The 27895-nt window shown below is 45.9% G+C and overlaps 1 protein-coding gene across 1 annotated transcript; it reads left to right on the top strand.

Annotated features, from left to right (window-relative positions):
* The first annotated feature begins 6566 nt into the window (after nucleotides 1-6566).
* Nucleotides 6567-8840, top strand: LOC115088554 (vesicular inhibitory amino acid transporter-like). The gene is made up of 2 exons (XM_029596812.1): nucleotides 6567-6686; nucleotides 7689-8840. The coding sequence occupies exons 1-2, from the start codon at nucleotides 6567-6569 to the stop codon at nucleotides 8838-8840; spliced, it is 1272 nt and encodes a 423-aa protein (XP_029452672.1).
* Nucleotides 8841-27895: the final 19055 nt, after the last annotated feature.

Below are 27895 nucleotides of genomic sequence, written 5' to 3'. Positions count from 1 at the left end.
AGGTGAGCAGGCCCAGTCACGGCACCCACACGGCTGGGACGCACAACAGTACCCTCCTTCTAGGCCTCCCCCTTACCGGCTTAGGCTTCTCTGGATGGTCCCTGTAGAAAGTCTGGAGCAAGGCCTTGTCTTAGATATGGTGAGAGGGTTCCCAGGAGTTTTCCTCCGGGCCAAAACCCTCCCATGACAGGAGGTACTCCCAATGGCCTCTATGGCGCCGGGCATCCAAAACTTCTTTTACCTGTAGGGTGTTCTCAGGCTCAGCAGTGAGTTGTGTAGGCGAGGGAGGCCTTCGAGAAGGCCAAGACAAGACCAAAGGTTTCAACAGTGACACATGGAACATGTTGTGGATTTCTAGAGAGGCAGGAAGTTGCAACTGATAGGTGACTGCACCAATGCGTCGAAGAACTGGAAAGAGCCCTGTAAATCTGGGGGCTAGTCGTTGAGATGGTAGGCGCAAGCAAATATGCTTTGTACTAAACCAGACCTTCTGGCCAGGTCTGAAGAGTGGTGCGGCTCGACGATGGACGTCGGTAAAACGCTTGGCTTGCTTGGCTGCTTGGTTTAGTCTCTCCTTTACTTGAGTCCAAAGTCTACGTATAGTCTGTGCTGTAGACTGAGCTGCAGGTGAAGGTACAGTTAGTGGAACCAGTAGAGGTAGGCGTGGTTGGCGGCCAAAGACTACCATAAACGGTGAGACATCCGTGGCAGAGGTGACGTGAGTGTTGTGGGATAATTCCACCCAAAGCAGGAGGTCAGGCCAATTATCTTGTTGGTCATTGGCGTATGAATGTAGAAACTATTTTAATGAACGATTCATCCTCTCGGCTTGGCCATTACCTTGCGGATGATAGGCTGAGGTTAAGTTTAGCGTAATATTAAACTTCTTACAAAGGGATCTCCAATATTTGGCAGCAAATTGAGGGCCTCAGTCAGAGACGATTTCCTTTGGGAGTCCATGCAGGCGAAAAATATGGGTCAGAAAGAGTTTAGCTAGTTCTGGAGCAGAAGGAAGACCAGGCAGTAGGACAAAGTGGGCCATCTTTGAGAAATGATCAATGATCACCCAGATGACAGTATTACATTTGGAGGGCGGTAGGTCTACGATAAAATCAGTAGCGAGGCTTGACCAGGGTTCGGTGGACACAGGAAGAGGTTGGAGGAGGCCACATGGGTGGCAGGTCGGAGGTTTTTGTTGAACGCAAACTGGACAGGAGTCCACATAGTCGCGGGAGTCCTTTAACATGGTAGGCCACCAATAATGCCCTCGAAGCATTTCGAGAGTCCGGGCTCGTCCGAGGTGACCACCTAGCTTAGAATTGTGGGCCCAACAGAGCACACGCTCATGGAGACGGCGGGGTACCACAGTCTTCCCAGCTGGTACCGTGGAGTAACTGCAACAGATATGCAGGTGAGATTGATGATGTGCCTAGGAGTCTTGGGTGTATCCTCCAGCTCGATGGAGCAAGAGAGTGCATCTACCCGAAGGTTTTTAGTTGCTGGGTGATAGCAGAGCTCAAAGTTGAAGCGTTCAAAAAACAGAGCCCAGCGGGCTTGTCTGGGATTAAGTAATTGAGCTTCCTTAAGATGTTCTAGGTTCTTGTGGTCAGTAAATATTGTGAACTTGTGTTGTGCCCCTTTCAACCATGGGCGCCATTCCTGGAGGGCAAGTTTCATTGCTAGGAGTTCACGGTCTCCTATAGTGTAATTTTGTTCAGTGGGGGAGAATTTGTGTGAGTAGAAGGAACATGGTTCCTTTAGTGGAGTATTGACTCAGAACCGCTCCGGCTCTGATAGCAGAAGCATCAACTTCGACAATGAAGGAACGGTTGGGATCTGGATGGCGTAGACATGGACTGGGCTAGAAGGTTTCCTTCAACGCATGGAATGATGACTGGGCCTTGGGACGCCACACTCTGAGGTCGCATTCCTTCCTAGTCATGGCAGTAAGTGGAGCGGCTAGGGAGGAGTAGTTAGCGATAAAATTTTGATAGTAGTTTGTAAACCCAAGGAATCTTTGTAGGGCATGGAGGCCCACTGATTGTGGCCAGTCTCGCATACCCTGCAGTTTATCAGGGTCCATGGTGAAGCCATGGTTGGAAATGATGTATCCTAAAAATGGAAGACTGGGTTGTTCGAAAATACACTTCTCTAATTTCGCATAGAGTGAGAATATTAGTATATCATCCAGATATACTATGACAAAGGAGTACAAAAGGTCTCGAAAGATCTAATTCATTAAGTGTTGGAACACTGCAGGGGAATTGCAAAGCACAAAGGGCATTACTATAAGAACATAAGAAAATGCCATACTGGGTCAGACCAAGGGTCCATCAAGCCCAGCATCCTGTTTCCAACAGTGGCCAATCCAGGCCATAAAAACCTGGCAAGTACCCAAAAACTAAGTCTATTCCATGTTACCATTGCTAATGGCAATGGCTATTCTCTAAGTGAACTTAATAGCAGGTAATAGACTTCACCTCCAAGAACTTATCCAATCCTTTTTTAAACACAGCTATACTAACTGCACTAACCACATCCTCTGGCAACAAATTCCAGAATTGAATTGTGCGTTGAGTAAAAAAGAACTTTCTCCGATTAGTTTTAAATGTGCCCCATGCTAACTTCATGGAGTACCCCCTAGTCTTTCTATTATCCGAAAGAATAAATAACCGATTAACATCTACCCATTCTAGACTTCTCATAATTTTAAACATCTCTATCATATCTCTCCTCAGCCGTCTCTTCTCCAAGCTGAAAAGTCCTAACCTCTTTAGTCTTTCCTCATAGGGAAGCTGTTCCATTCCCCTTATCATTTTGGTAGCCCTTCTCTGTACCTTCTCCATCGCAATTATATCTTTTTTGAGATGCGGCGACCAGAATTGTACACAGTATTCAAGGTGTGGTCTCACCATGGAGCGATACAGAGGCATTATGACATTTTTCGTTTTATTCACCATTCACTTTCTAATAATTCCCAACATTCTGTTTGCTTTTTTGACTGCCGCAGCACACTGAACCGACGATTTCAATGTGTTATCCACTATGACGCCTAGATCTCTTTCTTGGGTTGTAGCACCTAATATGGAACCCAACATTGTGTAATTATAGCATGGGTTATTTTTCCCTATATGCATCACCTTGCACTTATCCACATTAAATTTCATCCTGCCATTTGGATGCCCAATTTTCCAGTCTCACAAGGTCTTCCTGCAATTTATCACAATCTGCTTGTGATTTAACTACTCTGAACAATCCAGTCTTGGATCCAGGTATGCCACAACTTTGATGTACAAGAGATCCCTAAAGATTTCGTTAATCATTCGCTGGAAAACTGCATTACAAAGGCTTAAGGGCATCACTAAATATTTGTAATGTTCATCTCTGGTGTTGAAAGCAGTCTTTCAGATGTCATCAGGGCAGATACGCACCAAGTTATAGGCTCTGCATAAGTCTAACTTGGTGAAGATAGAAGCTCCATGTAGCCGATCAAACAATTCAGATATCAAGGGCAGAGGGTACTTGTCCTTGAGAGTGATCGCATTCAAACCGTGGTAGTTGATACATGGTCTTAAAAATCCGTCATTTTTCGTGACGAAAAAGAACCCTGCACTAGCAGGGGAGGTAGAGGGGCAAATGAATCCCTTCGCAAGATTCTCCCGGATGTATTCCATCATGGCCTTAGTCTCAGGAAGCGACAGAGGTTAGGTCCGCGTGGTTCCAGGCAGAAGATCGATGGGACAATCAAATTTCCGAAGAGGAGGTAGGAGGTCTGCCTTCTGCTTCGAGAACACGTCTGAAGTCTGTGTAGGGAGCAGGTATGCCTGAGAAAGTGGTCGCCAGAGGAACCACTGGTGGGGGTGCCACTTTCTGAAGATAAGTCTGGTGACTGGTGGAGTCCCATTCTGTCATCTGGAGAGAACCCCAATTGAACTGGGGAGAGTGACGTTGGAGCCAAGGTAGTCCCAGAACTACCGGGTGGATGGACTTCTCTAGAACCAAAAGTTCAATTTCTTTGGAGTAGAGAGCACCAGTAAGAAGTTGGACTGGCTTTGTGGTTAAGGAGACTCGACTGGGTAATGGTTCTCCATAGATTGAAGCAATGCACAAGGAAGTCTCGAGAGGACGGGTTTTGATACCCAGGAGTTGAACCAGGTCTCTAAGGATAAAATTTCCGTCTTCTCCAGAATCCACCAGAGCAAGGACAGGAAACGGTCGAGTATCCCAGAACATAGTAACAGGCACGGATAGTTGAGGGGCCGGGGATGTTGCGTCCAAGTTCAGGGCCCCAACTGAACTTAGGCCTGAATGTTTCCCAGATGGACTGGGCAAGTCTGTAGATGATGGCCGGGTGCTCTATAGTACAGACACAGGCCTGTTTGTCTCTGACAGAGGCACTCTTCCGGGGACAGGTGCCCACAACCCAACTGCATGGGTTTGTCGGTCTCGGTCACAGCAGAATTCCTACCAGTAGTAGGGTTGGTAGCAGGTGGCGAGTGGGAACGGACCCGAGAGGGTTTCTTGGGCATCCGATTCTCTCAATGATGCTCTTGGAGACGGTGGTTAATTCGGCCTGTTAGATCGATAAGATCCTCGAGAGAGGAAGGGAGCTCTCGTGCTGCCAACTCGTCCTTTAGTTGTGGGGAGAGCCCATCAAGGTAGATAGCTCACAGGCAGTCCTTCTGCCAAGTGAATTCAGACACTAAAGTCCAGAATTCAATGGTGTAGTCGAAGAGGCTTCTCTGGCCTCGTCAAAGGTGTAGTAGACTAGTACTTGCCACGATATGCCGCCCAGGATCATCAAAGGTTCACCGGAACACAGTCACGAACCGAGACAGTTCCCGTAGGAGAGAGTCTGATCGCTCCCACAAGGGAGAAGCCCATGCCAGCGCCTTCCCTTCTAGGTGAGACAAGATGAAGGTGATCTTGGTTAATTCATCTTGAAAGATGGAGGGTTGAAGAGCAAACTGCATATAGCACTGGTTAATAAACCCTCTGCACAGTTTGCAATCACCGTTGAAATGAGGCGGGGCTGGCAGGGCCAGTAGGGCTCTGGAGAAGGAAGAAGATGGCTGTGGCAGAGAGGAAGCCATTGCTGGACCTGAGTTGCTGGATATGGCATCTAGCCATGTATGCAGACGCACGAGGGAAGAGGCCAGAGCCTCGAAACTGTTGCTGTTCTTGTACCTTTAGGGCCAGGAATAGCCTGGAGGGCATGCAGCTCCGCCGAGTCCATGGCCTTTGCAATCTGTTGCACTGGAGGTGGACCCTTGAGCCGAGGTGGGGTTGAGCTACCTGTAGGAGGGATCCTACGGGTCCCCACCATCGGCAGGCAGAGAGGGCTGACATGGAAGCTGGCTGGCGCTTCACCAATACCAGCCCTCGTTCCCCATGGGTTGAGCCTTTGGGTGCCAGGGCCGGCTGGACTTAGGTGGCCTCCATCAGTGATCGTCGATGGGTGGATCGAGGTCAGCCCAGAGGCAGCAACTAGTGTAAGTATCAATCTGTACTGGAATGAGGCGGAGTCCTGGGTGCCAATAGGAACACAGTCTGACAGAGGGTGCCTGAGCAAGAGCAGGCCGAAGCCTGAGTGAACCACGTCCAGGACAAAGGCTGAAGAGGCGTCTTTAAGCAAGCTGGGTTCAGGGCTGGCAGCAGTCTGGAAGCAGTGGCAAGCAAGGCTGAGGTCCAGATGAGGAGAGAGTCAAGGATGGTCAGACGAAGCAGAAGTCCAGGGCTGGAGAGAAGCAATGGCGTAGTCAGGCGATGCAGAGGTCTGGGGCTGGAGAAAGGCAGCGGAGTAGTCAGGCAATGCAGAGGTCTGGGGCTGTTGCAAAGACAATTTGAGAGAGTGGAACCCAGGCTTATATACCAGAGCTCTGCCGACGTCATCATCCGGGGCCGCAGCCACGTTCCCGCCATGGGCCCTATGTAAGGACTAGCTGAGCGCATGTGCGCACCTAGGGAGGAACGCAGCGCTGGTCGAGACGGCGTCTTTCCGTCGGCCACGCAGAGAGGCCCGACGCAGAACACCAGGAACTACAGCAGAGCCGGAGGCCCCAGGGGTGGCCCGAGGACAGAGCCCACAGCCCACAGCCGCCAGAGACGAGGAACCAGATGCTGGATCACTTTGAGAGAGGTGAGGGGGCCGAGCCGCGGATCTGCTGCGGCCGGCACGCGTAACCTTAATCCTCTTACCCTGCCTACCAATATACAATGACTCTTTCTGACTCGCTCACCAGTCTGATGCTTCCTGTGGATAAGATTGCTAAGCCAGGATTTCATGCTGGAACTCATATGGCAGAGGAAATGGGATTCATTAGCATTAGTAAACCATTACCTCAATGTTGACCCTACCATCCCTTTCCCAGATTTCAACCTATTGTGCTAAAAGTGGACAGTCCTTGATTGTTTTCACACTGATCAGGGCCAATAAGCTGCAAGTGAGTACAGGCAAGGTCTTCTACAACAACCTAACTTGTAATTGTGGCCAGGAGCAAACTAAGGAGTCCATCATCAGTGATTGCCCACTCCCCCCCCCCCCCCCCCCACCTCACCCCATAAGAATGGTTGGAATGCTGCAGCAGCAACCTGACTTGGTCACCAAGAGCCCGATTTTGAAAAAGGCACTTAGCCAGCTAAGCACCATTTACTGGCTAAGTGCCACTACTGCATATCTGGCTACGGTCAGTGGGTGCCACTTAGTCAGATAAGTGTTTTAGCCAGCGTAATTTTTAGCTGGCTAAGACAGGGGCAGGGAATGGGTGGATCTAGGAGGAGTTGAGTTGGTTGGATAAATTAACCAGCTAACTCGATGTTCAGGTTTAGCCGGCTGATTTATCCAGCTATCTGGTCAGGACAAAAGGCCATCCTAAAATTATCCGGTTATACATAACTGGCTAACTTTATGATCGCGGGTATATTCAGCAGTGTGGCTGTGCTATATTGATTATACAGCACTAGTTAGCTGACTAACTTGCAGAGCTGTACCATGACTGAATATGGACCTACAAGCATCTACTAAATAAACAGCTGCAACCTTGTCTAAAATATTTTCCTGTACATCATATAATATTAAAGTGAAGTTATGTTTCCTCAAGAAAGTTTCACCTTTCTCAGTATTACACAGCGAGCTAGACAGAAATAACTTATTTTCTTTTTTCACTCATGATAGTGATAGTATATGAAAAGAATGCATGGACTTAGTTTAAAAGAAAAATCCTTTTTCAGTGCAAATTAGGTTTATTGCCATCATTAAAATTATTATGTCTTTTATCATTAAACCTGGCACTTTAGGTAACAAAGCTTAACTGTACAATACGAGCTACCATCTGTAATAGTTGTTTTCCATTTTGTCAACAAGGGTATAGTCCTTAAGTGAAAATCCGTGAAATGACTTCTGAATGAGTTCATCCATTCTCTAAAATGCCTTCTGTAAGAGAACGGTACTAAGTAATAGTGAGCCAGTAAATTAGGGTAAACCTTGCATGTAATAGGTACCCCGGTTTTATAGCTGTGGTTTCCTTAGAGTAAAATAACATTAATCCAGTTACGCAGTGAGGTGAAACAAAAATCAACAGAAGCATACATAAATATATTGGTTCTAGTAATTGATTTGCCTCTGTTTGTTCTCCCTCTCCCACCCACTCCCCCACCCCCACCCCACTTCGTTCTCTCTCTCCCTCTAGGGAGTTTTTGTGCTCGGGCTGCCGTATGCACTTCTCCACAGTGGATACAGTGGGCTGTTTCTTATTATCCTGACTGCGGCGTTGTGCTGCTACACAGGCAGGATACTGATTGCCTGTCTGTATGAAGAAAATGAAGAGGGGCAACTTGTACGAGTGAGGAACACATACGAGGACGTCGCCAACGCCTGCTGCAAAACGCCATTTCCCAATCTCGGCGGTGCAGTTGTCAACGTGACCCAGCTCGTGGAACTCACCATGACATGCGCTCTGTATCTGGTAGTGAGCGGGAACCTCCTGTCTCATAGTTTTCCTTCTGTGCCAGGAACTGAGAAAACATGGTCTGTTATTACATTCGTAATCTTGTTGCCTTGCATGTTTATCAAAACCCTCAAGATTGTATCTAAACTCAGTTTGCTTTGCTCCTTAGCCCATTTTTTTATCATTCTCCTAGTGATGTCTTATTGCGTGACAGAAATGCACCAGTGGTCTTGGAGAAGATTCAGGCGGTCCATGGAGTTTGGAAATTTCTTGGTCTCAGTTGGTGTGATCATTTTCAGCTACACTTCCCAAATATTTCTTCCCACTTTGGAAGGTAGCATGAAAAACAGGGGAGAGTTTGCTCGCATGCTGACTTGGACTCATTTCTTTGCCTGCCTCTTTAAAACATCCTTTGCGCTGACTGCATTCTTGACCTGGGGTGAGGAAACAAAGGAAGTCATTAGTGACAACTTGCCATCTTCCCTGGAGATGCTGGTGAACTTGTGCCTCTTAACTAAGGCCCTTCTATCTTATCCCCTCCCCTTCTATGCAGCTGCAGAGATATTGCATACCTGTATGTTCCGTGGTGGCTATTCATATATCACATCCCCCTTGTTTGGCATTGCTTTAAGAGGTGTTCTGCTGGTGCTCACCCTGTTATTGGCCTTATATATGCCCCATTTTGCACTATTAATGGGCCTAACAGGCAGTGTGACAGGGGCAGCTATGATGTTTCTTCTTCCTTCACTTTTCCACCTAAAACTCAAATGGAGAAAGTTAGTTTTCTTTGAAAAACTGGCAGACTTTTCTATTTTTATTCTGGGCTTCTTCTGTAGCCTAGCAGGTATAATTTGCTCCATAATAGGCCTACTTGAATCATTTGGAGGACAGTAAATAATATATCCCCCTTCCTAAACAAATGCCACTTGGTTTATAACAATGATCTACAAATACAGTGTAAAAATGAAAAAAAAAAAAAAAAATTAGACAGGATGCAGATTTAAAAAAAAAAAATTAGAGCGCATTAAAAACTTTTTAAAATGTGGTATATGATAGTTTATAATAGTGATTGCCACTATTTTTAAAGCAGAGGCCACTTTGGCCAGAGCTCTCGATAATGGAGGGGAGGGATTCCCACTTCAGTGATGTGGCTGGTCCAGCTGCTCAGGCATACTCAGAGTAGCTCATGTAATTAAAATGAAATCTGCTTCCCAACTCTCTCTCTCTCTCTCTTTCTCAACTCATCTCTACCACATTCTTCTTCCCCCTTTCCCTTTGTCAATGTCCGCTACATTCAATCTCTCTCCCTCAGCTCATATCCACCACATTCTCTTTTTCTCCCAATACGCCTGCTTCCTCTACCCCATCCCAGCCATTTTCAATCCCTCCCTGCATCTCCCACCAGTCTGCCTCCACCTCTCTATCCTCCCTCAGCTTCTTCGGATGCTTACTGCCAGCGTCACTTCTGGAGCAGCTGTTATGTTCTCTTCCAGCGTGGTGCAACTCTTGGTGAGTTTGAGCTCAGCAGTTTCTGAACTCCCATGCTTTTCTCGGTCTCCTTTAGAATAGCCTGGGAGTTTGGGTACCGCATAACTGAAACTACCAGGCTGGTATCATAAAATTGCTTATTTGCCAATAAATAGGCATATTAGCCAAAAAGGATAATCATCTACCAGCCCTTACACTGCTTCCCATTCAACCAAGGTAATGTGTCATATCTACACCTGACTTTTTATGGGGTTTTTTTTTTAATGCAAATAAAACAATTGAACATTAATAAAGCACTTTTCTTATATTCTTCAGGATGTAGAAATTAAAAAAAAAAAAAAAGCACAGCATATGGATAGATACTTCAAAAGTTCATTTGGTCAATATTCTTTGACTGCTATTGGATTCAAAACTTTCTGCATGCTACTGTAAACACTTGCTGGTTTCTGAAAACGCACAACATTGCAAAGTTTTGGCAAAACTGGTTGACTGCATCAGGGGCTTCTTAGTAATTGCAATCGGAAGAGAATCTCACAATTTGAAAATACCTGTACTTTTAAAGATCCTGAGGGAGGAGGTGGGGTCAGATGCCCCTGGTAACTGCCACAAGACAACACATTCCTGTGAATGCAGGATTCACTAAAGGCTTAACCCCTTTAGTGAATCTCGCATTCTTGGCATTGGGGGGTATCTTAAAGTATGTTGAAAATTTGCGTTAAAGCATGTTTTAATGCTCTCTAGTAAATAGGCCCCTTAGTTCACAATAATGCAACTGATATTCTTCTATGACTCAGCTACAACAACAATTGTATTGGTATCATGAAATACATCATATGCAGTTTCCCTTCCTGTTTATTATGCAGAGGCATTCTGATGTTCTTATCTGAGGCCTGTGGCAGTATATATATCTAAATAAAGTAAATCAGCTTTGAACACCCCAGTTACTGCCATGGCCCTGTCTATCTCTGACTTGCCAGAACCTTTAGTCCTAAAAGATATTATTTGGGTAATAAGAAGGTTAACATTACAATGCATTTCACATTAACAATAATTCATTATGATAGGAAGCAATCTAGTCAGAGCACTTTAATGCATACATATAAGCTTATTATTCTAAATCCATGTTATGTTGTGTAATTAAAGTCATTATTTGCAAAGCCAAGGTTTCCATTTTATTGTGAATGACTTTAGGCAGCCCATCTGAATAGAGGAATTTGCCAGCTACCACTAGGTAGAATGGGAAAGAGTCATATCATCAACACTTATACTTCATGATCAAAAAAGGAATCTCCACAGAGACATGGTCCGCAACTGCAAAAGTGACCTGTCAGAATTAACCTGTAAGATTACTAACAGCGTGCAATAGAGGGTCAATAATAAACCTAAGGATACAGACAAGCATGGCTCCTATTCCATTGCTTTGTTTTTTTTGTGCTGTGTTCCATTAACCTATAAACTACTGTATAATTATTGTCAGACATTAAGCAGTAATTCGTAGATTGTGAAAACAAAGCTACAGGTTACAAATAGCTTTGGAGGCTTTGGAGAAAAAGAACAAAGATCTGAACCCTTCTGGCTTCTGGGTACTACCTTAAATAATGTGTACTTTTTTTTTTTTTTTAGCAATGTAACTATTTTATTCTTATGTATTAGAAACTGCGGAATAACAAAAATGTTCTGTGCTGTGATATGGATGAAAGGTTATTATTACTCCAATGACATAGACAAAAGTATATTATCACTTAGATGATGTCAATGAAAGGGTATCATTACTTTTTTTTGTATGGTGATCACTCACAGATGTGTAAAGAAACAACTACAGTATGTATTCTATTTGATCCCATATTTGCCTTTCAGAGCCCCATCAGGGAATGTTGTTAGCTGAGCATTTTCTGTGTAGAGGTTATTGGGCTTAGCATATTCAATAAATAACTGGAAAAAAAAGCAATTATATTGTCATCACTTTTCACCATTACAGTTTCTGCACTTTGCCTATCACCATTCCTTGGGTGGGGGTGAAGGAGTGGGGTTCATACATTTGCCACAGTATTTATACAGAGTCTGTGGGGTTCTGAATGAAATGGCATCATTTATAAATAAAGAATCATGAAGGTTTCAAATTTGAAGAAGCAGAGTACTACATTAGCATAGTTACTTAAAAACAACACAGCACCAGCTAAAGCAGTGAAGTTCAACTGGAGGACAAAGAATGGTCGAAAATTAATGAAATCTCATTTTGTACTAAATCTCTTTAAAAATCCCTAAAGCTTAATAAAAATGCAGTGAAACAATGCACTACATCATTACCTGAGCTATTGTGTCAACATACATTAACTCAAAAATAGACTGGTGGCAGAGTCGCAGGTATATCTACTGTAACACACATTTATCTATCTTTTAATATAACATGATATGAGTAATTAGTAAAGTCCTTAGTTTGTAGTTGCAAGTTCAAATCCCAAGGACCCCAGATGGAAAAATCAACTGCAACACTTTGGAATGTGGAAATAAAATTTAAAGCCTCAAATTGACAGCAGTAATTGGCATTTAGGGGCCTATGAATTAAAATTTTTGGTAAAAATGCTTTAGCATACATGCTAAAACAGCACTTAATGGGTAATGCTCTGCCTTTTTTAGCATGGATACTAAAATGTAGCCACAATAGATCTTGTGTACACTACTGGTGTTCAGGCTAATGCAAAATGTGTAAAGGCTGGTATTCAAAAGTAAAGATGAGCTCTTAAATTAAGGAAGCTAAGTCCCTAAGTGGTTGACGCATGCTGAGGTAGATCTTAAAAAAGTACACACAACCGGCGCAAACAAAAGTACGCCGGATTTTATAAGATACGCGTGTAGCCGCGCGTATCTTATAAAATCCGGGGTCAGCACGTGCAAGGCTGTGCAAAATCGGCAGCCTGCGCGCGCCGAGCCATGCAGCCTGCCTCCGTTCCCTCCACGTCCCCCACCTTCCCCTCCCTCCCTTCCCCTATCTAACCCACCCACCAGCCTTACCTAAATCCCCACCCTCTACCTTCCCCAAACACAGTTAGTATAGCTGTGTTTGGGGAAGGATTGGATGAGTTCTTGGAGGAGAGGTCCATTGCCTGCTATTGAGTTCACTTGGAGAGTGGCCACTGCCATTGGCAATGGTTGCATGGAATGGACTTGGTTTTTGGGTGCTTGCCAGGTTCTTGTGGCTTGGATTGGCCACTGTTGGAGGCGGGATGCTGGGCTTGATGGACCCTTGGTCTGACCCAGTATGGCATTTTCTTATGTTCTTATGTTCTTTGTTGTGCACGTTACGTAACTTGCGCGCGCCGCCTCGGCATCCCCCGGCACAGGCCTCAGTGCCGGGGGACTCGGGACCGCCCTCCCGGCCCGCCCCCGAACCATTACCACGCCCCCGGACCCGCCCCCTCCCGCCCCTTTTACGAAGCCCCGGGACTTACTTGCGCCGGTGGCCTATGCAAAATAGTGCCCTGCGTGCGTAAATCCGGCCATCCAGTGCTCCCTCCACATGACAGGGGCCGGCCAATGGAACGGATACCCTGTCACATGGTAAGGGCAAAGGCCATCGGTGCCATTTCTATTAGTGGCAGCCGACGGCCCGAGAGCGGGAGATCGCTCCCGGGACCCCTACTGGACCACCAGGTACCTGTAAAATGTTTTTTGGGGGATCGGGAGGGTGGGGGAAGCTAAGGGATTAGTTTTAAAGGGTTGGGGTGGGTTTTTTGTTTATCGGCTCGGGCGCAGCCGATAAACAAAACCGCGATCAGGCCGGACGAAAAAAAAAACACGATGTGAATCGGAACCGGAATCCGAACCGATTCCGGTTCCGATTCACATCTCTATTAATTATCCCCCTACAGGTCACTATTAGATTAGCAGCACGTACACCACATAAATTTAAAGAAATCTAATGTATTCATTCTTACTCCCTTAGAATCCTAAACAACTAAGAACTCAATAATATTAAGATGAAGGCAGCAGTCCAGAAGTAAGATGGGACCTTCCAGTCTTTTCTACCAAGTATCACATGTGTGATTTTTTTTATCAGTTGGTGAGAGATTGTATGTGTATATGTCAGAGAATGAGTGGCAGACCTGGAGGAGCTGAGGCAGACAGTTATATAGAAAAGACCTTCAGGGACATAGTGGCTAAGCCCCAACTCCAGTCTGGTAGCCTCAGTGCTTTCTTGGAAATGGAAGGTAACTGGGTTGGAGATCACCACCCTGATGTAGCAGGAAGTGATCCTGTAGCAAGGAACTGCTCTCCAGGTGATACATTATCCTTTCTCACCGAGGAAGAGTTTCCCAGGGTTACTGCCCAGGAGGGAAGGGTTAGGTAGGCTATCATAATTGGTGATTTGATTATTAGGAATGTAGATAGTTGTGTGGCTGGCGGCATGAGAATTGCTTGGTAACTTTCCTGCCTGTTGTGAAGGTGTCAGATCTCACACATCACTTAGATAGTATTTTAGTCAGTGCTGGGGAGGAGCCGGCTGTCATGGTACATGTGGGCAACAGTGACATAGGATTATGTGGGAGAAAGGTTCTAGAAGCCAAATTTAGGCTTTTAGGTAGAAAGTTGAAATCCAGAACTGCCACGGGATCATTCTCTAAAATGTTTCCTGTTCCACGCGCAGGTCCCCAGAGTCAGGCAGAGATCCAGAGCCTCAATATATGATGAGACAATGGTACAGAAAAGAAGAATTACATTTTGTAAGGAACTCTGCCCCTTTTTGGGGATGGAAGAGACTTTTCTGAAAGGATGGACTCCACCTTAACCAGGGTGGAACCAGACTGCTGGCACTAACCTTGTGGTCTGTCTTCAGTCCAACTTTGGGATACCTTCAGATGCCTCTTCCATGCCGGGTCAGAGGTTTCATCCTCCATTGATTGACGTATCAGGTGCGTCGTTAACGCCGGGTTCCCGAGGCTCAGTCCAGGGTGTGGCTACCAGGAGTCTTGGCCAGTTACCTTCATCTGTCTGTCCTGACGTCCTTTGTCTCGAATTTCCAGTCCTTCTCTTCAGTACTCACCACCATCTTGAACTCTAATGTATTTGAGTCGATGTCAGCTTGTTTTCTGCTTCACCTCTAACGTGGTCCACAACTCCTTCTGAGTCCTTCACAATGCCTGAGTCTTTGTCTCCCATGCCTAGCCTGTCTTCTTCAATGCCTGAGTCTTCGTCTTCCTCAATGCCTGAGTCTTCGTCTTCCTCATAGTCTGAGTCTTCGTCCTGTGCCATGTCTTCGACTGCTTTGTCCTCTATCTGGCCTGCCGCTTCTCGTCGCTTCCCAGCAGCAGTCCAAAAGGGCTCGGAACAGTCGGAGGACCATTCAGAGACCACCATTGCATTGGTGGCCTCACGGAAGCATGCAGGTCTGGTAGAGGGTCAGGGTCTCCAGATTACTCCAGTCTACCCAGCAGGAAAGTCTCACCACAAGGGCACACATTCATCGTCCCACAATGGGGAGCACCCCCTAGCGCTCCCTCCCATCGCGACTGCAACAGAACATGCCTGATGTAAATTTTTAACCTTTTTTAGTTACACTTTTCAGTCTTTTCTATTTTTCTCATTTTATTGAAATCTTCCTTTTGAAAATTTAAGATAGAGTTATAGATTTAGTTAATGTTCTCCCAGTCATTAAGTCAAATTTGATTGCATTATGATCACTGTTGCTAGGCAGCCCCATCATTATTACTTCTCAAATCAAATACTCTATTCCACTAAGAATTAGGTGTAAAATGGCTCCCCTACATGTCAGTTCCTGGACCAACTGCTCCTTGTAGGAGTCATTTATTTAATCAACAAACTGCCAGAATGGCTGAGTGGTTAGGGGGTTGGACTAAGATCTGAATAGACAAATGTCTGCATGGGAACAGAGTACAAGCTGAACTGGAGCTGCGTGGAGGTAAGATTGAACTGGAACTCAGAAACAGACTGAAGCTTCGTGGAGGTAAGGGTGCACTGAAACTCAGGAACAGACTAGAGCTGCATGAAGGTAAGAGGGGAACCAAAGAACCCTGGGACAAAGACTAGGGTATGGTCAGACTAAGACAGGAGAGGACCAGACAAGACAAGGATAACACAGCACATGGAACAAGAAAGTCCAAAGGCTACAGAACAGAAAGGCCCCAAGGGGCATTACAGGGAAAAACCTAGGGTCAAGGAGATCTATGGATGCCTCAGGGCTAGGCCAGAATTCAGAAGCAGAGAGGCCTAGTGTCAAGGAAAGACCTAGGGAGGCCTCAGGGCTAGGCCAGGTTCAGGAAGCAGAGAGAAGTCTAGTGTCAAGAAGAGGCCTAGGGAGACCTCAGGGCTAGGCCAGGGTTCAGGAAGCCAGAGATCAAGGATGGCCCAAACAAGAAAGGACCCGAAGGCCCAGAGGCCACAAGAGGAAGACAAAGAAGGCAGAGGACAGAAGGCCCAAAGGCCACGACAAAACTAGGCAAGGTAATAATCAGAAGGCCCAGAGGCCACGTAGAGAAACATTTATTGGAACCTCTCTATCGGGATACCCTAATTCCTCTATTATTTTAGGATCCTTTAAAAATACCTCCTTCTGAACCATGGACTGCTAAGCGACTGTCAGATTTTCCCTATGTTCTAGATTAAAAGCTGCTCTGTCTCCTTTTTGAAGGTTAGTGCCAGCAGCCTGGTTTCACCTTGGATAAGATGGAGCCCGTCCTTTCAGAAACATTCCTCCATCCCCAAAACGTAGCCCAGTTCCTTGCAAAACTGAATCACTCTTCCCTGCACCATTGTCTCATCCACTCATTGAGACTCCAAAGCTCTGTCTGACTGTAGGGACCTGGCTTAAATAACCCTTTTTGTTATTTGAACACCAATGTTTGACTCTGAGTGGTCATTCAGGTGTGGTCTTTTGAATCAGCAGACTCCCCCTCCCCCCTCACTGTGAGTATAGAGCAAAGAGTGAGAGTGACTGTGCAGCTTGGTTACCCTACCCCAGCACCTGGAGCACTAGAGGCTCAGGTCATTTTTCTGCCATACAACCCCGACTCCAGGGCTGAAGTTTGGTGAAAGAGTATTCTCTGAGATCCGGAAGACTAAACACAGCCCTATGACTGCATCAGGGAGCCTCCACCAGATAGGGGGATTACATATGTTCTCTATAACTTTCTGTGTTGGAAAAAGAAGTCAGTATGCATGTGAGTGTGTGTGAGATTGTTTTATTCACAGACAACATTAGTTTCTAGTGTAAATTTATATAGTTTGTTATGCGCCAAACACGCTTATAACACTTTTCCATAGGTACAAGAACACTTACTTAGATTTTGTAGAAAGTATACTATTTTATTGAGCAATATAAGTATTATTGGGAGATGCTGGATGCCACTTCTCTGCCAAATTGACCACCAGCATCTCATCGCATATATGAACTGATCCTTCTTTTATAGGTAAAATACAATACAGTACTAGGTCAGGAATTCTTAAGTTGCGTGACCAGCTGGAGTATCATTTACATAGGTTGTCATGTCAACACCATGATAAATTATCCCTAAGTTACCCTGACCAGTTCTCCAAGTTGGGGCCCATTTACCATCACTCTTTAGATAATCCTTTGTTCTGTTAAAATCTTACTGTTCAGGACAATCGTTATATCTTAGGCTGTGTGCTGTGTTTATAGATGCCCCTGTTACAGTTGCCTTTGTAATGACATTCTTGCCTGAGGTTCTGACAGTTAGCTTCTGCTTTTCTGACCCTATAATTAGTCATCACAAATTGTCACCAGCTTCAACTGCTGTTCAGGTGTCCTTGGAATTCCTCTAGGTCAGACTCAGTAGGGCATTTAAAGTTCACATAGCCAGAAAGGATAAGATAGCAGAGGATTCTTGGTCAATTGCCGAATCCATGTTGGTCTCAAGCTCAGGCACACATATCAAGTTATATTCAGCAAGCTTTGTAACAAAAGTGACTCTTGTCTGTTCTGCTGTTTGTCTTCCTCCTGTTATGGCTCAGTTTTAGATGGAGTGTAGGGAACACCACCCTTGGAGTGGTATGAAAAGCTGAAGCAAGGCTTGGACAGGCTGGTAAGGTTGGAGCAAAGCTTGGACAGGAACAGCATGCAAATAAGACTGGAACTGAGGCTTGGACAGGAACAGTGTGCAGGTAAGGCTGGAACTGAGGCTTTATGAGAAATAACGTACAGGTAAGATTGGAACTGAGACTTAGACAGGCAGGTAAGGCTGGAGCCTAGGCTTACACTGGAACAGTGTGCAGATAAGGCTGGAACTGAGATTTAGACAGAAACAACATGCAGGTAAGGCTGGAACTGAGGCTTTGACAGGAACAGTATACAGGTAAGGCTGGAACTCAGGCTTGGTCAGGAACAGCGTGCAGGTAAAGCTGGAACTAAGGTTTAGACAGAAACAACGTACAGATAAGACTAGAACTGAGAGACAGGAACAGACTAAGAAAGGACAGGACAGGGTGAGTCAGGGACAACACAGAACATGAAACAAAGGTCCAAAGGCAGTGATACAGGAAGTTCCCGAGGGGCGAGACAAGGAGAGGCCTAGACAGCAAGGCAAGGTCTAAATAGGCCAGAGGTCAGGGGAAGGTCTATATAGGCCACAAGGCAAGGCAAAGTGTAAGAAAGCCCTTAGGCTACAAGGTAAGGCTAGGAGCAAGAAGGCCGGGTGGCCACAAGGTAAGACAAGGATAGGCCTAGGTAGGCTGCAAGGCAACAGTGGCTAGGGCAAGGAGCCAAGGGTGACTCATTGAGAAAGCATCTTGGGTTTAGTAAGGCAGGGTTATGTAGGGATGGAGTCTGAGTGTGGTGCAGGTAGGAAGGAGGAGCTTGGTCAGCCTGGAGAGTATGCTCATTGAGGTCCCCTGGTGGAGGGGAGGCTGCAAGACAGGCTGTCTTGGGACCAGGGACGAAATAGTGAGAACAGTTCTGAGTGGGGCTCACAGGAGAGTTCTGCTGATAGGGAGTCGCCACAATCAGGGTACAGTGAGGCTGCATAGTAGCTAAATTTATACCACCTTCACACTGCTACTGAAGAAGCACACAGTACAATATATTACATCATAACACTAGAAACCTCTAGCCTCTACTAGTGACTGTTTCAAATTCTGCCATTGGGAGGAAAGAACAGATGGTACTGGCAACAACAATGCTAAAAGAATAGGCAAGGCTTTTTCTCCACAGACATCTAGGACCAGTATAGGCAGCACTGATGATGATAGTACTTGTGGGAAGACCAGGAGTCCCACACATAAGATAAAGCTAGATTTTTTTTTGCAGAGGCAAAGTCAAACAAAAAGGAGCTCAAGCTGGAACAGAATCTGTCCTCTTCTCCCATCTCTGGGATAAAGGCAGAGAGAGACAATAGAGGGTGACATCAGCAATTGAGTGGCACTAGAAGTGGGGCATCTGAAAAATGCACAGCACTCCCCCATGAATCTTCCTGAGCAGTGTCTACACTACAGCAGATATTTAAACAAAGTACTTATTCAGAAGATTCATGCTAGGGGTTGTCAGAATATATTGGGAGGGTTTTGGAAATTTAGTTGTTAGTGAGCAGCTATAGAATGCATAAAATGGCCATTGGCCAAGAGCATCCCCCAGAAAGAGCAGGAAGTGGAGCCCTTGAGAGATGCTTTTAGCCGTTTCCATCCTGGTTCGCCTCTTTCCTAGCCCCAGCAACAGCATTCAAGGATCCAGAGAGCGAGGAGATCCTGCAAGACATCAGAGATATGTAGACACTTTGAAGTAAGGAGCACCAGTGTTTTACAGAATGCATTCACTGTTGTGAGGCCACCAGTATAGGAAAGATATGTGGCCATATTACAAAAAGTGGTATGCAACATCATTTGAAAAAGAAAACCTATTAGGGTTGGTTTCAAGGGAGAACGCCTGCACTAGTCTGCCAAGACGCCCGGCTCTTTGCTCCAGTGAGGTGAGAGGCAAGCAGCCCCCAGCCCCACATCAGTGGCAAGCCATTATGGAGCAGATAGGGTGATTAAGAGTATCATTGTCCCTTAGTAAGAGGCAGGCAGCATCAAAGTTAGTTTAATGGCGCATAATGAAATGATTGTCCTGAATGACCAGCCCCTGCAGATCAAGGAGAGCATGTGTCAGGGATCCCGGATGCAGCAACCCATGGCCGGGCCCCCTACCTGCCTTGACGCTCAATGAGCTCTCTCCTCCCCGGCAGGGCATGCTCCGACTCCGCTGCCGGCTGCCGGCATGGCCTTCTTACCTCTCGCCACTAAAGAGAGTTCGTTGTAACGGGAACATCGCCTTCTCCGTGAATTTCAGCTTAGGACTCATGCACATCTGAAAATATGTACTGCTGTCTATCTTTCTAATTTTATAACAACTTTCTTGGCCATTTGAAGAAGGGGTAATATGAGTTTTCTGCATATGACTAGTAAAGATTCCTATGAAAATGCAAGCAATTAGGCTTTCAAATTTGCTTCCAAGTATATTACACTTCCTGACATTTTAATAACCATACTATTATTTTTGTAGGATCTGCATTTTTATTTCTATTCATTGCAAAAATTGCAGGGATGTACTGTACAAGAAAAAATTAAACCTGTTTCTTTTTGCAGTAAGGTAAAATTTTGCAAGCCTTTTAATATCTGAAAGCTAACTTTATGCTTTTGGCATGATTCTTTTCTCTCTCTTTTTTTTTTTTTTTTTTAAATAAAGATGTTTCCGTTTTATTTGGACATTTTGTAGTAATAAAATGTATTAAAAAGAGCAGTAGCAGAATTTATGATGAGCTGTGCTTCTGGACAATCTGGAAACTTTCATTGCAAATTTTCCTCAGCCATCAATTCTAGCTGTTGTTGGAATATTCTAGAACAAGGTTTACCTGGGGTTTCTATAAAATATTTCAATACGCAATGCATGCAGGTCTTGATTTTCAAAGTGACATATGCACATAACACCCTGTAGTATGCTTGCAATACAAGTAGGGCTTTGAATATCATTTAGGAGAGTTGTGCATGTGAAAGTACAGGCAAAACCCTATTTCACAACCTATTTTTATCCACACTAGGTAAAGACATTCCAGAGAGTGGAGTCAAGGTGGGGAAACACATTTCTGAAAAATATTCCCAGGAATATATATGCAGAAAGTTACAGCTGCTCAAGAGCAAGTGAAACTTTCTGCACAAAGCTGTATGCACAGACTGGGACAACCCATATATTTTTCAGATCAGACATAATGCATATAAGTCCACTTTGAAAATTCAGACTAAAAGGCTGCAGGTAAAAAATACCCTTAGGGGTAGATTTTCAGACGTGTCCACGCACATCCATGTGCGCTCGCTACCAGGCACGTACACATTGACACCTGGTTTTATAACATGTGCGCGCATGTTATAAAATCGGGGGACGGCACGCATACTTGTGCATCCTGTGCGCGCAGACGCCCGCGGCCTTGCTCAGTTCCTTCCTGGTCCACTCCAATTTCGGAATGGACCGGGAGGTAACTTCCCAACCCCCTACACTAATCTCCCTTCCCCTTCCCCTAACCTACCTGCCCCCTAGCCCTAACCTAGCCCCCTCCAAAATTTTTAGTTTCCCTCTTGCGCGTGCCAGCACCCTGCCGTCATGCAATCCCCCGGCACAGCGGCAAATGTCCGCTGTGCCGGGGGCCTCTATCCCCTCCCCGCCCCTTTCCCAAAGCCCCAGGACCTATACGTGTCCTGGGGCTTTACGCGCTTGGCTGGGCCTTAGCTCTACATGGGCTGTAATAAAGTTATCATTATAGAGTAATCTGCAAAGGCACTTCTGCAGGTGAAAGAGTGCTTTACCCACAGCAATGGACCTTTTGACAATTTCCCATCCAATATGCATGCAAAATTATGCGCATGGTGGACAGGCATTCTGGGAGTAGAGTCTGAGTGCGGGTTTGGATTTACCCACATACACTGATTTTGAATTGCAGATGGGTAGATTTTCTCGGAAAAGCTTCCCGCACTGTTAGCAGGTGTAACTTGGAAAATGATCCCAATGGAAACTTACGCACAGAAGTTCTGTTTGAAAGCTTGGTGTACATTTCTGCGGGCCGTCACAAAATGACCTAATTTTCAAAGGGGAATGTACGAGTTCGGAGGCTAGAAAGTACTCCTGGAATTCTGCTCTCACTCTCAGCATGGGTAAAATGCCTCCATGCAAATCTAAGAATACTATGTGCCTGTCATTTTTCCGATCCCACCCAAAAACCATGCCCCTGGGAATTGTCTCTCCTCCATACCACTGAAAGCATGCACACACTCAAACCTCTGAGGAGGGCAGTTTTCAGAGAGTCAATTTACCTTGTTGCTTTGCTGTTTTAAATTGCCCTCAAAGACTGCAATTTTCAAAGTCCTGCACCCAGGTGACGTTGGCACACCTGAAATTTGCCCTCCGCAAAGCAGCTGAAGGTATGCAAGGGCTTCCACGGTGCATTTACTTTTCGTCTGGTTAAAAAGAGGTGTCCTGGGTAGGAGTGGGTTTAGGTCAGGGAAGGAAAACAGCACGCATGGGACTTTCAGAAGCATGCATGCTCTTTCACCTTCTCCCACCCTCCCACTACACTTGGCTATCCACACAAATATCAGATGCAAAGTAGGCAAGTGTTTTCAGCGGGTGCATTTTATGCTAGGTAATTTTGAAAGATGAACTGCCTACCTAGCTAGGTATCTTGCTATTATGTAGGCTCCTCCAAATTGCCCACACATTCACTAGCTAAGCATGGTTCTCCTTCATTGCTTTTTAAATAAGTTATTTCAATTACTCGCTTACAACCAAACAGCTATATTAGGTCTACCATCTGTGCCATTGGAAATTTCTTTCACCTTAAGAAAATCACTTTTTTTCATGTTGATTTTGTCTATTCAAGTTTATGTTATATGGCAATATTATTATTATTTTTAGTCATAGTATTCATAATAACAATTATTTCTTCTCCCTTTTCTTTTCTGGAACCATCTGTGTGTCTGCTAGTTTGTGGTCATCCATTCCAGGGATATCTATAAATCTGTTTCTTTAATATTTTAATTGCAATACACAGAAGGGTCTGTATTCCAAACATTTACGCATAAATGTTGCCATTTCAGTATCTCTCTGTCAGATACATTTTTGTTTGCACAAAATCGCTGTGCAGCCAAAATGTAGCCAGATAAAAGCTGGATTGGGGGGGGGGGGGTTTCACATTTAGTTAGTGAGCTCAGTACTCAGTCATAGCCAGCTAAATCTGGTTGGGCAAATCTCGGAGCTACAAAAATAGGCCTAAATCATTCTGGCCACCCTCCCTCCCTCCTGAGTAGAACCCCATCCACCTGAAGTCTCCCCTCCTAGCCCCAAAACTTAGAAAAGATCTCCCAGGCAAGCCAAGAGAACACGGACTAACTTGCACCTCAGCTCAGCATGCAGCATTGCTCTGAGAGCAGTGCTACCAGCATTACTGGAGCAAAGCTAATTCCAGTCCAGAAGCATGGTAAACCTGTGTCCTCTCAGCTCTGTCGGGGAATCTTTTATAGGGTTTGGCGGGGGAAAAGAGTAGGTAACAGTCACTGACACAAGTGATTTTCATATCAAGTGGGCTAGAGGGAGGGAGGGGGATATCACTTGCTAGCCTTTTTTTTTTTATTACTATTTTTAATAAACTGGCTAGCTTACAATAACCAATTAAAATGAACTGGTTACCTTGGCCGCTCAATGGTTCTTCAAAACTTAATACCATTGTGAATGTAATTATGCATTGGAATCTGAAGCAACATTGCATTATTAGAGGGACATTGTGTCAAACAAATATGATTGATTTCTGAACAGGTGATCAGAGAAGTAATTCCAGTAATTGGATGTGGTCTACCTGAATTTCAGCAAAGGTTTTTATTCTGTCTCACACAGGAGGCTCATAAATGAATTGAGTGATCTTAGGGGTGAACCTAAGGTGGTGGATTGGATTGGTTGAGAGATAGTAACACAGCATGGTAGTAAATGGAGTTCAGCTTGAAGAAAGAAAGAATATTGAGTAGAGTGTTTCAGGGATTAGTCTTGCGGTCAGTATTGTTCATTATCTTTAGGAATGATATTACAGAAGGATTTTAATGTCCGCGCATACATATGCGGGTAGGTGGAATCTCCTGCTCACAACGGGGGGATTTAAAAAATATATATGTGCGGCGACGCAAGTAGGATTTCCCCAGTTCCTTATTCCCCTACTTACCTTTCCTATCTTTTCCCCTCTCCTCTCCTCTCCAACCCCTAACCCTTACCTAGCTAGCAAAAATTATTTTGTTTTATTACTTATTGCTCCTTCCTGTTACACTTACTGGCCTCGGGCCAGCCTCTCTGCCTCTCCGACGCTCCATAGCACCTACTCCAGTGCCTGGCTCTCTGGCAACGGCACCCAGCTCCTCCCGACGTGGTCAGCATCTCCCCCACACTGCCAGGTCCGTCCCAATTCCGCCAGCATGCAGGAAGCCGGCAACCTCCTCCTCCACAAGGCCTTCCCTTAGTTGCGCGTGCGCGCCTTCAATGGGGATTTAAAGGGCCTGCGGTGGGAAGATGCCGCCAGCCCCCTCGGATGACATCAGGGCCCCTGCCCCATATAACTCTGCGATGGACATCCATCGGACGACTTGGCAACAGGTCTCCTCGTTCTGGGATCCAGCATTCCTGATCAAGCGTTCCTGATCCAGCCTTCGCTCCTTCGCCCCTTCGGATGGACCTCCCTGCCTTTGACCTTTGAACAGGACTTCTCTTCGCCTTGCTTCTCACCACCTGTCTCTGACCTTTGGACCGGATTTCACCTTACTTCTTGCCACCTGCCCCTGCCCCTTGGACCAGATCTCGTCTTGCTCCTTGCTGCCTGGCTCTGACCCCTGGCCGGACTTCGACCTGCCTCTTGCCTCCTGCCTCTGACCGTGGACCGGACTTTGCCTCTCCTTCAGCTGTACATGCCCTCTGGGCTTGTCTTCACAGGTGCCACCTAAATCCAGCTGGCCCTGCACCCAAGTGCTCAACCCACGGGGAATGTGGGCTGGTAGTGGTGAAGCTCCAGCTGGCCCCTGCTCCTCTCCGGCCTTGCCTCTCGATGGTGGAGACCTGTGGGGGTTTTCCTCCTCAGGTAGTGCCAACTCCGCCTCGGGACAAGGGTCCACATTCAGCACTGGATTCATAACAGATTGCCAAGTCCATGGAGCCGGCAGAGGCCTCCACCCTACAGACCATCCCAGGCCTGGCACAAAAGATACTAGAGCAGCAGAAGGTGTTGGAAACCCTTGCCTCAGCGGTGGAATGGCTCAGCGCCTGTCTGGACTCTTTTCCTGCTGGCGCTTTGGCTCGATCGGCGCCGGGATAAGCCTCTCCCACGCCAGCAACATGGCCGGTTATTCCATTCCCGGCTCCGCCACGCTTCTCTGGGGATCGTGCACATTGTCGGGGCTTTCTGAATCAGTGCAACATGCACTTTTGCCTCCAGTCCACACTCTTCCCCGATGATCTCACCAAGACTACGTATATCCTCTCCCTCCTGGATGGCAAGGCCTTAGCCTGGGCCTCCCCTCTGTGAGAGTGTGAGGATCCGATATTGCAGGACCTGCCCAGCTTCCTGGTTCTTTTCCGCACAGTCTTTGATGATCCGGGTCGGCAAGCCACCTCAGGCTCGTCTCTCCTTCACCTACGCCAGGGGTCCTGTGCCTTAGCTGACTATGTCATCGAGTTTTGGACCCTGGCCCGGAGCTTCATTGGGGCGAGGATTTCCTACATTCTGTCTTCCTTGATGGTCTCATGGCCCGAATAAGAGACGAGCTGGCTGCCCGTGAGTTGCCTTTCTCGACATCCTCAAAGACTTGGCCGGCCGCATAGACCGCCGCTTTCAGGAGCAATCTCGAGAACAATAGTCTTCTAAAAGACATTCACCTGCTCCTAAGCACTCCTGGCATTCACCCTCTCCCAAGCAGAGTTCAGCCCTGGTCAAGACTACTCCAGAGGAGCCTATGCAACTGGGCCGCGGCAAGTTGTCACCGGAAGAATGCCTTCGACTCCAACGCTCTGGACGCTGCCTGTACTGTGGAGAGGCTAGATATGTACTAGCCTAATGTCCAGTGCGGCCGGTAAACTCCCGGGCCTAGGTCACAGTGGGGGATAGCCCCTAGGCCTGACTCTCCCAGCTCCCCTGCTCACGCTTCCCATGACCCTCCTGATGCCCGACCAGGACTTTCTCACCCTGGCCCTTGTAGATTCCGGAGCCAGAAGCAACTTCATCATGAAGCACCTAGTGACACACCTCCAGATACCTACTTGCATGTCTCTGGTCCCACTCGTGCTCTCTTCCATCCGAGGGAAATGCTTACCAGGATGAGTCACCCATACCACTGTTCCTGTAAGGCTCCACACGGGGGCCCTCCACGCCGATCCACCTCCTCTGTGGGGGTGGGTTTCTTTTTTGTGCAAAGAAGGACACAACGCTTCACCCATGTATCGACTACTGGGGGCTGAACGCTATCACCCAAAAAGACTGATACCCGTTACCACTCATCGAGGAACTCTTTGACCACGACAAGGGGCCTGCATTTTCTCCAAGTTGGACCTTCGAGGGGCCTACAATCTGATTCACATCCAGGAGGGTGACGAATAGAAGATGGCATCCAACATCTGAGACGGCCATTACGAGTACCTAGTCATGTCCTTTGGACTCTGTAATGCGCCAGCTGTCTTCCAAAACATGATTAATGAGGTGTTTCAAGACATGCTCTACGACTGCGTAGTAGTCTACCTTGACATCTTGATTTTCTCCCAGGACCTCGAGACCCATCGCCAGGATGTTGCCCATGTGCTCCAATGCCTCTGGGACCATCAATTGTTCGCCAAGTTGGAGAAGTGCTCATTCAAAAAGGAGAGCCTACCCTTCCTGGGTTACATTGTTTCTAAATAGGGGTTTCAGATGGACCCTGAAAAACTCACAAGCATCTGAAATTGGCCTCAGCCAGTTGCCTTAAGGCCTTACAAAGATTTCTTGGCTTCGCCAATTACTATCGCAGCTTTATCCACAACTATGCTAGCCTGATCGCACCCCTCACGGCCCTGACCTGTAAAGGAATGAACCCCAAGCAATGGCGGCCGAAGCACAGGCAGCTTTCCAATGCCTAAAGACTGCATTCCTCCATGAGCCTTGCCTCTGGCACCCGGTCCCTCAACAACCCTTCATTGTGCAAGTAGATGCCTCCTCCGAAGGCGTGGGAGCCATCCTGAGCCAGCATTCCTCCACTGGTACTCTTCATCCCTGCTCCTTTTTCTTGAAGCAATTCTCGCTGGCAGTGAGAAATTATGGAATTGGGGATAAAGAACTCCTAGCAATTAAACTCGCCTTCGAAGAGTGACGCCCCTGGCTGGAGGGGGCACAACATTGCATTATTGTGTACACCGACCACAAAAACCTTGAATACTTGCACCAAGCTCAGCACCTTAACCTGTGGCAGGCCCAATGGGCCCTCTTCTTCACCTGCTTCAACTTCATTCTGTTATGGACCTGTGATCAAGAACATCAAGGCTGACACCCTTTCATGCTCATTCATCTCTGACTAATCCCCAAAATACCCCACCCTCCAATAATACTTTCTTTCTTTATTTGTTTTCTTTTTTTTTGTTTTGTTTATTTTTAAACAAAAAAAATTTTAAACAAAAAGATTTTTTATGTGGAATTTATTTATTTATTTATTTAGGGTTTTTATATACCGACATTCTCGATATACATATCAAATTAAGTCGGTTATATACATATCAAATCAAGTCGGAATGAGGTAGTTTCATTCTTGCTTAGAGAAGATACCCGACAGTGAGGAGAAAAAAGTTAACGTGGACTCCCCTGATGAAGAAAAGTTTGCTTTTCGAAACATGGCCATGTTGGAAGAACCTGACAGATAAGTAGCTGCGGGACAGTGGTTTCAAGAGACTTTTTAGTTGAAAAAAAGAAAAAAAAGTTAAAAAAACTTCTTTGGCGTTTGATTACATTTAAATAGCGCACTTAGCTGATTTAAGAGTTTGAAGTTTATTGTGATCAAAGGTAAAAATCTAACACAGCATTTTCGGCTGGTTTAAATGATTTAAGTATAACATTTAAAATTCATAATCTTCATGAAGTCTGAAACAGAGTTTAGCTGACTTAACTCTCCATCTGGCGCTTGGAAACGTTTAAACAGCGCCTCCAACTGAACATAGTGTCTCATAGTAAAAAAAAACTACTCGGTGTTTTGAAATTGGTACAAATGACTGAAGTATTGAATAAATATCGGTAGCGCTGAGGGGAAAACATGAGAGACAACTTCGGTTTTGAATAAGTGAAATATTCTGTTGATGTGCTCAGTCCATCTAAATAAATATTTAATAGACTGAAAAGTCAGTAAGTAGTGCCAAATGTTAAATTGAATGACGATAGCACCATTTGGACAGTAAAAAAAAAGGAGAGAAGTTGGAATACTGAAGA

The sequence above is a fragment of the Rhinatrema bivittatum genome, chromosome 3 (assembly GCF_901001135.1).
Source record: "Rhinatrema bivittatum chromosome 3, aRhiBiv1.1, whole genome shotgun sequence".
Taxonomy (NCBI): domain Eukaryota; kingdom Metazoa; phylum Chordata; class Amphibia; order Gymnophiona; family Rhinatrematidae; genus Rhinatrema; species Rhinatrema bivittatum.
The sequence above is the reverse complement of the archived record's forward strand: the minus strand, read 5'-3'. Positions and strand labels throughout refer to the sequence as shown.